The sequence below is a fragment of the Nicotiana tabacum genome, chromosome 14 (genome assembly GCF_000715075.1).
Source record: "Nicotiana tabacum cultivar K326 chromosome 14, ASM71507v2, whole genome shotgun sequence".
Taxonomy (NCBI): Eukaryota; Viridiplantae; Streptophyta; class Magnoliopsida; order Solanales; family Solanaceae; genus Nicotiana; species Nicotiana tabacum.
The window spans coordinates 5,929,900-5,943,093 of record NC_134093.1 but is presented as its reverse complement, the minus strand read 5'-3'; the positions used below and the strand labels follow the sequence as shown (position 1 = coordinate 5,943,093).

The 13,194-nt window shown below is 40.2% G+C and overlaps 1 protein-coding gene across 1 annotated transcript in view; it reads right to left on the bottom strand.

Annotated features, from left to right (window-relative positions):
- Positions 1-12,810, bottom strand: part of LOC107805520 (sesquiterpene synthase 14-like) — a 157,482-nt gene extending 144,672 nt beyond the window's left edge. The window contains exon 1 of the mRNA XM_075229932.1: positions 12,276-12,810. Within this exon, the coding sequence (XP_075086033.1) occupies positions 12,276-12,539 (264 nt within the window). The 5' untranslated portion in view covers positions 12,540-12,810. The remainder of the gene's footprint in view (positions 1-12,275) is intronic.
- Between the last annotated feature and the right edge of the window lie 384 nt (positions 12,811-13,194).

Below are 13,194 nucleotides of genomic sequence, written 5' to 3'. Positions count from 1 at the left end.
CCAGACAGAGTTGGATAATCGTGGAAAAGGCCTTATAGTGGATTAATTTAGAGCAAATTGAGGTAAGTCTCTTGTCTGATCTTGTGAGGGGAAAATTACCCCATAGGTGATTAAATTAAATAATTATTGCTAATTGCGGGGGCTACGTACGCACGAGGTGACGGGAGTCCGTGCATAGCTACTATTAATGCTAAAGTCCGGGTAGTTTAGGACTCAAAGCATGAATTACTTGTGTAAAGTGTATTCTTTATTTAATTAAATTATTTGATATATATATATATTGTGAATTGTTAGGGAAGATATTAAAAGATGGAAATATCATATGCTTAATTTTCTATTTAAATTAATTAATTATTAAAAGAAATTGTTCATCCTCTCGAATTGATCTTATAATAAATATACTCTCCTTCCGGAGGTTACCTTATAATAAATATACTCTCCTTTCGGAGGTACATAAGGAAATGTCCTCCTTTCTTGTGGAGTGGGCTGAACACCTCGGCAGGATAGATGCATCTATGGAACGCGCCGCACGTCCCTCGTCAGTGTACACGATACTCTGGATCGGGTCGTATGACCTTGGCAGAAATCGCGCTTAATATAATAATTACACGATACTTTGATAGTTTATTGTAGCTTGTGAAGCTAATTGATAAATTGGAAATCTTTGAAATTTAAAGAATTATTATCCCTGGTTGTTAAGGAATTATTGGTAATCCTATAAATGAGACTAACTGACAAATTGGAAATTTATTGGAATTGAAGAAATTTAATTATTTTTGCAGGTTAAATAAATTATTGTTATATTCTGTGAATCATGTTGATTTAGATATTCTAGTTTTATTTCAATTATTATTATTATTGACTCATACTGAGTGTCAATGTCGGCCATCTCGTCTCTACTACTTTGAGATTAGGCTTGATACTTACTGGGACACTTTGTTTACGTACTCATACTACACTTGCTGTACTTTTTTTTTGTGCAGGACCCGAGGCAAGTACTAGTGGGGGACCTATCGTCTTACACCCACGTTACCCAGAGGCATAGTGGTGAGCTGCCTTTTTGAGCCGTTCTGCAGCTACCAGTGTCTCTTCTTATATTTGCATTTTGTCTATTTTATTTCAGACAGTATTTGGAGTTTTGTATAATCTAATAGATGCTCATACACTAGTGACACCAGGTCTTGGCACACACATTGGTATTATTTTCTGGAATTTAAAATAATCGGTATTTTTTATATTTTCTTTAATATTCATAGTAAAAGAATAAAATTACTTAGAAATATTTTTCTGAAAATAATTAATATAAGTTTAATTTATTGATTGGCTTGCCTAGCTATAGTGTTGGGCGCCATCATGGCCTATAGCTGAAATTGATTCGTGACAACATGGTATCAGAGCACTAGGTTCACGTAGGTCTCACAGGTTATGAGCAAACCTAATAGAGTCTTGCGGATCGGTACGGAGACGTCTGTACTTATCTTTGAGATGCTATAGTGTGTTAGGAAACTACCTTTCTTCATATTCCATCGTGCAATTGATGTAGTTCTAAATATCCTTCTCTTATTCTCTCACAGATGGTGAGAACGCGCTCTAATGAGGTTCCAGACCAGGGAAGAGTTACTCCCCTAGTTGCTAGAGGCCGAGGGAGGGCTCCAGCCCGTGGTAGAGGGCGAGGACGTCCCAGGACTATTCTAGTTATGCCGCTAGTGGGTCCAGTAGAGAACCTAATTGTTGAGGAACAGGGTGAGGTGCCTGTGGCAGAGCCAACTCCGATGGATTTCACATCTGCACCGGGATTCCAGGATGTTATGGGTAGTATGTTGCAGTTCATAGACAGAATGACTCAGGCCGGTTTATTTCAGGCAGACCCAGCCACATCTCAGGCAGGCGGGGGAGCACAGACCCCTACCGCACAGGCTCATGGATAGGAAGCTATTGTATATCAGACCTAGGGTGCATTACCCGTGGGTGGAGCCCAGCCAGTGGCAACAGCTACACTTGAGCCCATGCCAGCTGCAGCCGCTGATCCTCAGAAACTATTGGACAAGTGGACTAGACTACATCCTCTTATCTTTGGGGATGAGAGACATGAGGATCCCCATGCTTTCATTGATCGGTAAAAGGATAGACTATACAACATGAGGATATTAGAGTCTCATGGGGTAGACTTTGCTACTTTTCAGCTAGAGGGCAGAGCCCGTAGAAGGTGGCAGTCTTATCTCCTTGGCAGACCAGCAGATTCTCCTCCCATGACTTGGGACAGGTTCACCCGTATCTTCTTGGACTGGTATATTCCACCCTCCCAGAGGGAAGAGTTGATGTTTCAGTTTGAGCAGCTCCAGCAGGGTCAGATGTCAGTGAACGATTATGAGGCAAGGTTCTCTAAGTTATCTCGCCATGCACTTATGATACTCCCTACCGAGGCGGAGAGAGTGCAGAGGTTTGTTACGGGTTTACACACTGGCTTTCAGGCCACTATGGGGTAAACTAGTGCAACATGGTCAGCAACCTTTAAATATCGGACCAGTTTGTCCACCAGTTGTCCGGCCACTAAGAGGTGGAGGACAGGTAGGTAGGGGTCGTCCTAGAGGTGGAGGACAGGTAGGTAGGGGTCATCCTAGAGGTGGAGGTCAGACAGGCGGAGGCCAGTCAGTTGGCTCTCCAGCTCGGTTCTATGCTTTTCCGGACATACCTGATGTAGAGCTCAAATGCCGTGATTACATGTATTATTTCTGTTTGCGGCAAATATGCCTCAGTATTATTTGATCCAGGATCTACGTATTCATATGTGTCATCTCTATTTTCTCCATTCCTGGGTGTTTCTCGTGAGTCCTTGAGTACTCATGTTTATGTGTCCCCTCGTGTGGGCAATTCTGTTATTGTGAACCAGATCTACCGGTCCTGTATTATTATATTCATTGGTTATGAAACTAGATCAGATCTTCTACATCTTAAGATGACCGATTTTGAAATTATTCTGGGCATGGACTGGTTATCTCCATATCATGCTATTCTAGATTGTCATGCCAAGACTGTTACCTTGGCTATTCCAGCATTTGCTAAGCTGGAGTGGAAGGGTTTGTTTGTTAGTTCATTTAATCGAGTTATTTATTTTATAAATACTCAACACATGGTTGAGAAGGGTTGTTGGTCTTATCTAGCCTATGTTCGGGATACTACTGCAGAGACTCTAGCTATTGATTCAGTGCCTGTAGTTCGGGAGCTCTCCAATGTATTTCCTTCAGATCTTCCAGGTATGCCACCTAATCGTGATATTGATTTCTGTATTGACTTGGCTCCGGATACCCAGCCTATATATATCTCACCGTATCGCATGGACCCGAAAGAATTGAAAGAATTGAAAGAACAGCTTGAGGAGTTACTAGCCAAAGGGTTCGTCAGACCGAGTGTATCGCCTTGGGGTGCACCGGTATTATTTATGAAAAAGAAAGATGGAACAATACGGATGTGTATCGATTATCACCAAGTAAACAAAGTCACTATTAAGAACAAGTACCCATTATCGAGTATTGATGATCTATTTGACCAGTTGGAGGGTGCTAGGGTGTTCTCTAAGATCGACTTGAGGTCGGGGTACCATCAGTTGAAGATTTGGGATTCGGATGTTCCGAAGACTGCTTTCCGGACTAGATATGGTCATTATGAGTTTCTGGTGATTTCCTTCGGTTTAACTAACCCCCCGACAGCATTTATGGATCTGATGAACATGGTATTCAGGCCATATATTGATTCGTTTGTCATTATCTTCATTGATGACATTTTGATCTACTCACACAGTAAAGCGGAACATGAACAGTATATGAGGGTAGTGCTTCAGACATTGCGGGAACAAAAGCTATATGCTAAGTTCTCCAAATGTGAGTTTTGGCTAAAGTCTGTAGCATTTTTGGGGCATATTGTATGGGGCGAAGGCATTAAGGTTGACCCCAAAAAGATTGAGGCAGTTCATAATTGGCATCGTCCCACTTCGGCGACTGAGATTAGGAGTTTTCTGGGTTTAGCAGGTTATTATCGTCGGTTCGTGTAAGGTTTTTTATCTATTGCAGCACCTTTGACCAAATTAACCTAGAAGGGTGCTCCGTTCCGATGGTCTGGTGATTATGAGGTGAGCTTTCAGAAGCTCAAGACAAAATTGACTACATCACCAGTGTTAGTGTTGCCTTCCGATTCGAGGATGTATACAGTGTATTGTGACGCTTCACGCGTTGGCTTGGGTTGTGTATTAATGAAGGAAGGGCGAGTTATTGCATATGCTTCACGTCAGCTGAAGACCCACGAGAAGAATTATCCGGTACATGATTTGGAGTTAGTTGTGATTGTTCACGCTCTAAAGATTTGAAGGCATTATCTTTATGGGGTGTCTTGTGAAGTTTACACTGATCATCGCAGTATGCAGCATTTGTTCAAGTAGGGGGACCTAAAATTGAGGCAGCGCAAATGGATGGAGTTACTAAAAGATTATGCTATTACTATCCTATATCATCCGGGCAAAGCAAATGTGGTTGTAGACGCCTCGAGTAGGAAGGCAGAGAGTATGGGTAGTTTGGCATTCATTTCCGCAGATGAGAGACCATTAGCTTTGGATATTCAGTCCTTGGCCAACAGACTTGTGCGGCTGGATATTTCAGAGCCCAGTCGAGTTCTTTCATGTGTTGTAGCTCATTCTTCACTATTTGAACAGATTAAGGTTTGTCAGTATGATGATCCACACTTAATGATTCTTCGAGAAATGGTACTACGGGGTGGTGCCAAGGAAGTTACTATTGGAGCGGATGGTGTTCTGCGACTCCAGGATCGTCTATGTATTCCTAATGTGTATGGACTGAGGAAAAAGATCCTAGAGGAAGCACACAGTTCTCAGTATTTTATTCATCCAGGTGCTACGAAGATGTATCGTGACCTGAGGTAGCATTATTGGTGGCGGCGAATGAAAAAAGACATAGTTGAGTATGTAGCTAGGTGTCTAAATTGCCAGCAAGTTAAATATGAGCACTAGAGGCCAGGCGGCTTACTTCAGCAGATAACTATACCAGAGTGGAAATGGGAACGCATCACTATGGACTTTATAGTCGGGTTGCCGCGGACGTTGCGAAAGTTTGATGCAGTTTGGGTCATTGTCGTCAGGTTGACCAAGTCGGCACACTTTTTTCCTATTGTGACTACGTACACTTCAGAGAGGTTGGCCCAAATATATATTCAGGAGATAGTTCGATTGCACGGTGTGCCAATTTCTATCATATCAGATAGAGGCCCTTAGTTTACTTCACATTTCTGGAGAGCAGTACAGAGTCAATTAGGGACCCGTGTAGAACTCAGCACAGCCTTTCATCCTCAGACCGATGGGCAGTCAGAGTGGACAATTCAGATTTTGGAGGATATGCTCAGGGCATGTGTGATTGGCTTTGGAGGTCAGTGGGATCGTTTCATGCCTTTGGCCGAGTTTGCTTATAATAACAGTTACCAATCCAGTATCGAGATGGCTCCATTTGAGGCTTTATATGGTCGGTAACGTCGTTCGCCCATCGGGTGGTTTGAGCCCGGTGAGTCTAAGTTATATGGTACTGATTTGGTGAAGGATGCCTTGGAAAAGGTAAAGTTGATTCAGGAGCGACTTCGTACAGCGCAGTCCAGACAAAAGAGTTACACAGATCAGAAAGCGCGTGATTTATCATTTATGATGGGTGAAAGAGTTCTCTTGAAAGTTTTGACGATGAAGGGAATCATGAGATTTGGGAAAAAGGCGAAATTGAGCCCAAAGTTTATAGGCTCATTTGAGGTATTGAGACGAGTTGGGGAGGTTGCTTATGAGCTTGCCTTGCCTCCCAATCTATCAGGAGTTCATCTAGTTTTCCATGTATCTATGCTCCGGAAGTATCATGCCAACCTATCACATGTGTTAGACTTCAGCACAGTTCAGCTAGGTAATAGCTTGGGTTATAAAGAGGAGCCAGTTGCCATTGTTGATAAATAGTGTAACGACTCGGCCGGTCGTTTCGAGAGTTATAGCGTCGTTTCCCCCATTTCTGCTTCTTTATGTGTTATTTAGTTGCATTGTGTTGTATCGGGTTGGTTGGTTCGGGTCCGGAGTGTTTTCGGAGTGGAATGAGACACTTAGTCTCTTATTTAGAACCTTAGGTTGGAAAAGTCAATCGGATGTTGACCTATGTGTAAACGATTTCGGAACTTACTTTTGATGGTTCCATTTTCTTTGTTAGGTGATTTTGGACTTAGGAGCACGTTCGAAATGTGATTTGGAGGTCCGAAGTGGAATTAAGTCTGAATTGGTGAAAGTTGGAAATTTGGCAATTTCGGTCGGCAGTGGAAAATTTGATATCGGGGTCGGAATAGAATTTCGGAAGTTGGAGTAGGTTCGTAGTGTCATTTGTAATGTGTGCACAAATATTTTGGTCATTCGGACGTGGTTTGGTTGGTTTCGGCATCGGTTGCCGAATTTGGAAATTTAGAAGTTCTTAGGCTTGAATCCGAGGGTAATTTGGTATTTGAATGTTGTTTTGAGTGATTCGAAGGTTCGACTAAGTTTGTATGTTAATATATGACTTGTTGGTATTTTTAGTTGAGGTCCCGAGGGCCTCGGGGTGATTCCGGGTGGTTAACGGATTTGTCGAAGTTGGAAAATGCAGCTGATGCGGAAAAGGGGACGCTGGGCAAGCTTCGCAGAAGCAGAAGGAAAACGCGCAGGAGCGCTTTCGCATGCGCAGGGTTTTGGGCCGCAGATGCGGAACCTAGGCTCCTAAGTGAGTTCTGCACCTGTGATGGATTTTCCGCAGGTGCGGTGGCGCAGCAGCGTGAAATTTGTCTGCAGGTGCGAAAAACTTGGGCAGAAACCATAAATATAACCCTTCGCGAATTTGGTTCATTTTCACCATTTTCAAGTCGATTTTTGGAGCTTTTGGAGTGAATTTGAAGGGTGATTCAAGGGCTATCAGTAAGGTAAGTTGCTTGAGCCTTAATACTCGTATGTATGGTGAATTCCCGTTGTTTAATCATGTAATTAGTGAAAATGAGGGGTTAGGGCTTGGGATTTTGAAAAGTTTAATTTAAGGATTTGAGGGACCAAACGGTGTCGGATTTTGTTGCAGTTCATAGGTATGGACTCGTGAGTGGTTGAGCTTCCTAGTTTTGTAAATTTTGTCAGATTTTGAGACGTGGGCCCGGAGGGCGGGTTGAGCCAATTTCGGGTTTTGGGCTAATTTGATAGTTTTTCTTGTGGAATTCATTCCATTAGCATATATTGATGGTATTGTACTGATTGTGAATAGATTCGAAGCATTTGAAGGCCGAGTCGAGAGGCAAGAGCATTGCGGGGTAGAGATTTGACCGGTTTGAGGTAAGTAACGATTGTAAATCTAGTCTTGAGGGTATAAAACCCCGAATTTCGTATCATTCTACTATTTCGAAGTGACGCACATGCTAGGTGACGGGCGTGTGGGCGTGCACTGTTAGGGATTGTGACTTGGTCCATCCCGTAGCAACTGTAAAGTTGCCTATGTTGTTGAAATTATATGTTTTAGAAAGAGTTTCTGTAAATTGGGCTGAATGCCATGTTTGGGCCTTGTGCCAGTGTTGTTTGGACCCTTAGGGGCCTTTTATTACTATCCCTTCACTATTTTCGATTGAAAGTTTATACTCAGTCATGGTTATACATGTTTACTGCATAACTCAGCTTTCCTTACTCTATTTTGATGCATATAAATGTTGTTTTGGGCTGAGTACCCTGTTTTTACTGAAATGCCCGAGTGGCTTGAGAGGTTTATGACTGAGTGAGGCCGAGGGCCTGATTTGTAAGGATATTTATGGGATCGGGCTGCACGCCGCAACATGTTTGATATAGGCCGAGGGCCTGAGTGATTTATGCCATTATTTGGCTTGATATAGCGCTTGGGCTGAAGGAACCCCTCCGGAGTCTATACACACCCACAGTGAGCGCATGCACCTACTGAGTGCAAGTGCTGAGTGACTGGGAGGCATGAGTGATTGTGAGGTATGCCCGAGTGGCATGAGTGATTATGAGGTATGCTCCAGTGGCATGAGTGACTGTGAGGTATGCCCGAGAGGCATGAGTGACTGTGAGGTTTTCCCGAGGGGCTGTATATGAGTGATGTTTTTCCCGGGGGACTGTTTATGATTTCATCATTTTTGCTCACCTTTGCATTGAACCTCTATTTGAAAACTGTTAAAAAATATATTTAAATGATTTTACTGGCACTAGGTTTAAACAAGATGATTTGATTCAAACACTGATTTTGCATGTTGTATTTTACTGAAATTTCATGATATGAACTTTATATGCTTTATTGCTCGTCACTACTGCTCAGTATCTATTTATTGTTGTTACTTACTTAGTTGGCGTACTCATGTTACTCCCTGCACCTTGTGTGCAGATTCAGGCGTATTTGGACACGGTAGTGGCTGTTGACTATTCCGATTGCAGATATTTTCGGGGATAGCAAGGTAGTTGCCTGACGATCACAACCCTGCTTTTCTCCCTCTTATCTTCCTTTAGTTGTATTTAGCTATGTTCCAGACTATGTTAGACTTGATATTGTCAGACAAATGGTAGTAGATGCTCATGACTAGTGACACCCCGATGTCGGGCTTTTCTTTTCTGCATTTTTGTTTTTTTTATTTGAACTCCTTTACGAACGTTTTTACGCTAAATAGCCTTGAAATTATCCTTGAAATGAAAATATCGGTTCATTTTGAAATGAGTCGGCTTGCCTAGTTCCACGATATGCACCATCATGACAGGGGTTAGTTTGGGTCGTGACAAATAGATTCACCAGTTGAGGTCCAAGAGGATTTCTGCAGTAAAAGTCCAGTGGAGGGGCCAACCAGTCGAGGAAGCGACTTGGGAGGCCGAGGAAAACATGCGGAGCAGATATCCACACTTATTCAGCACTTCAGGTATAATTCTAAACCCGTTCAAGGACGAACGTTTATTTAAGAGGTGGAGAATGTAATGACCCAACCGGTCATTTTAATTTTTAGAACTCCGTTCCCTAAAATAAAACTCCCCCTATGTGCTTTTAATGATTTATGACTTGCGGGGATGGTTGGTTCGGGATTTGAAAGTGTTTGGGTTGAAATCGGAACACTTGGTTCCTTAAGTTAGCCTTAAAAGGCCAAGTTTGACTTCGATCAACATTTTGAGAAAACGACCCCGGAATCGGAATTTGATGGTTCCAATGGCTCAGTATGGTGATTTTGGACTTAGGAGCGTGTTCGGAATTTTATTTTAAAGTTTGTAGTTAAATTAGGCTTGAAATGGCTGAAACAAGAATTTAAGTTTGGAAGTTTGACCGGGGAGTTGACTTTTTAATATCGGGGTCGGAATCAAGTTTCGTAAATTTTCATAGCTCGGTTATGTCATTTATGACTTGTGTACAAAACTTGAGGTCAATCGGACTTGATTTGATAGGTTATGACACCGAATGTATAAGGTGGAAATCTTAAGTTTTATTAAGTTTGAATTGGAGGATTATTATTAATTTTAGCGTTGTTTGGTGTTATTTGAAGGATCGGCTAAGTTCGTATGATGTATTGGGACTTGTTGGTATATTTGGTTAAGGTCCCGAGGGGCTCGGGTGAGTTTCAGATGACTAACAGATCATTTTTTGCCTTTGGGAACCTACTGATAATTGCTGGTATTTTTCTTTTGATTTCCTTATACGCGATCGCGTAAGTTGGTCTGCGATCGCGTAAGGTAATTTGGGTAGAGGTGAATTTTTTCTACGCGATCGCGTGAATGGGGTTGCGATCGCGTAGGCTTATTTTGGGCAGCTAGAAATTCGTTCTATGCGATCGCGTGGGCACGCCCGCGATCGCATAGGTTAGTCCAGTCTGTGCATCACGATCGCGTGTCATTGTTTGCGATCGCGTAGGGAAAACTAGGGAGGAGCTGGACCACGCGCTTAATGCTTCGCAATCGCGTAGGTTTGGGAGTCAGTGCTTTGCGATCGCGTGGGACTTTATGCGATCACGTAGGGTTATTTTCTGGGCAGTAAAATTTGTACTACGCGATCGCGTGAGGAATTTCGCGATTGCGTAGAAGAAGTCACTGGGCATAGAGCTTAAGTTCTAAAAATGGGACTTCGACCCATTTTCTATTTTTAACGATTTTGAGCTCGGATTTGGACGATATTTGAGAGATTTTGAGAGAAAACAACGGGGTAAGTGTTCTTAACTCAATATTGGTTATATTACCTGAATCCATCACTGTTGTTATCATTTAATTGGTGAATTGAATTGGAAAAGTTTGAAAACCCTCTTGGATAGATTTGAGGATTTGAGGGCCGAATTGTTATCGGAATTTAGTAATTTTGGTATGGGTAGACTCGTGGTTGAGTCAGCGTTCATATTTCGTAACTTTCGTCAGATTCCGAGACGTGGGCCCCACGAACGATTTTTAAATTAATTTCGTACTTTTATTGAAAAATATAGTATTTTCTTATAGAATTGTTTCCTATAATTTTTAGTGATTGTATCGAATTATTTTGGCTAGATTCGAGCTAGACAGAGTTGGATAATCGTGGAAAAGACCTTCTAGTGGATTAAATTGGAGCAAATTGAGGTAAGTCTCTTGTCTAATCTTGTGAGAGGAAAATTACCCCATAGGTGATTAAATTAAATAATTATTGCTAATTGCGGGGGCTACGTATGCACGAGGTGACGAGAGTCCGTGCTTAGCTGCTATTAATGCTAAAGTCCGGGTAGTTAGGACTCAAAGCATGAATTACTTGTGTAAAGTGTATTCTTTATTTAATTAAATTATTTGGCATATATATATATATATATTGTATTATTTACTTAATTGTATATATATATTGTGAATTGTTAGGGAAGATATTAAAAGATGAAAATCTCATATGCTTAATTTTCTGTTTAAATTAATTAATTATTAAAAGAAATTATTCTCCCTCCCGAATTTACCTTATAATAAATGTACTCTCCTTCCGGAGGTACATAAGAAAATGTCATCCTTTCTTGTGGAGTAGGCTGAACGCCTCGGCAGGATAGATGCATCTATGGATCGGGCCGTACGACCTCGGCAGAAATCGTGCTTAATAATAATAATAATTACACGATACTTTGATAGTTTATTGTAGCTTGTGAAACTAATTGATAAATTGAAAATCTTTAGAATTTAAAGAATTATTATCCCTGCTTGTTAAGGAATTATTGGTAATCCTGTAAATAAGACTAATTGACAAATTAGAAATTTATTGGAATCGAAGGAATTTAATTATTTCTGCTGGTTAAATAAAGTATTTTTATATTCTGTGAATCATGCTAATTTAGATATTCTAGTTTTATTTCAATTATTATTATTGACCCATAGTGAGTGTCAAAGTCGGCCATTTTGTCTCTACCACTTCGAGATTAGGCTTGATACTTACTGGGTACACGTTGTTTATGTACTCAAAGTATACTTGCTGCACTTTTATTTTTGTGCAGGACCTGAGGCAAGTACTAGTGGGAGACTTATCGTCTTACACCAACGTTATCCAGAGGCATAGTGGTGAGCTGTCTTTCTGAGCCGTTTTGCAGCTACCAGTGTCTCTTCTTATATTTACATTCTGTCTATTTTATTTCAGATAATATTTGAAGTTTTGTATAATATAATAGATGCTCATACACTATGCATCTATTAGATTTGTGAACGTTTTGATGGTCGAAAATTAGCCCTTTTCTAGTAGTGTTCCTTAATAAAGATGAAGATAATTTATTCTCAAACATTAATAGTATACAAATCAATACATCATTTTTCACCATTAATCAGTAATAGAAGTACTTCTGTTATTCCTATGTTCTCAAACTAGATTATGCTCCAAATTATCCTCAAACATTGACAGGTTCAACAAACAACAGCAAAATCGCTTTAAATTCGCTAGGCGCGCAATATTTATAACTAGTTCGAGGACAAACGTTGGTACTTTGTCATGAGTAGAACAAAGGAAGTCCTTGTTCATGTCTTTCCAATTATTAGTGATTTTCTTCTGAGCCTCAGCATATGCATCTTGCTTTGAACCTCCAAATTCTTTCATGTAGCATTCTATGAATGAAGCTATATGCTTCCTTTGTTGTTCCAACTGCAGTCAATAGATTTCAATAATCCATATAAATATTATATGTGAGGGGCACGTTGAGAATATAATTAAATAAATGAAAATAATAATAGTTTAAGCAGACAAAGATTATAAAGCATTCATATATATGAGTATGTAGGGTCATACTGTGAGTTGAGGAGTGTAGGAGAGGAAATAGTCTTCCCAGACACTTGAGTGAAAATTTGCCAATGGACGTTCAGTATTATCAACCATTGCTGCACTCATCTTCAAATGACTCATATTTTTCTCTCTTCCTATAGAACTGGCATATGAATATGTATGTTTTACTGTGAGTTTTGAGTTATTGTTGGGGAGAAAATTATGAGAACAACCCCAAAAAATTGATTGAATATTTCCCAAGTGACAATAGCTGATAGAAGAAGTAGCCATTGTTTGTTTCACTCTTTTCTCTCTCTCTCTAAATGGTTTTAATCGTGCTGGACACTATCCTAGGAAATTATTTTAGTAATGTAAAATATTTTTTTTAGAATTAAACAAGCTCACCTCAAAGAGGATATAGAAATAACAAATTTTAATAATAAATCCAGCAAAACATGTAACCAGAGAATGTATAGATAAGAATCAGTAGAAGAAATGAGGGAGCAGTAAACGAAGTGAAAGATAAAACAAAAGAAAAGTAACTTTGGCTAATGATAACTAATGATGCTTTTCTTGGTTTTTTGATTGGATTGAAATATTACTATTTATAAGAGTTTTTTAAGTTCTTGACACGCCAAGTGTAATTTTTGCATGGAAGAAATTGTCCACTTGTTTAAGGTGTGAAACATTTGGCCTTTAGGCTTCATGCAAGAAGCCACCTAATTGATTTACAATTATAAAATATCTTTTGAAATAGTATATTATTTTTTAGCAACATGGATTGCCTACCATTATATAATGAATATTAAAGATCATATATGCATATGTTTAGCCAATGATTTTAACTAATATTCATCGTCGATGGAAACTTTTTCTACACGATCAGGTAGCTCTAAAGCATGTTACAGATAAGTTTTATTATTTTTACGTTTTCAATACTCAACTT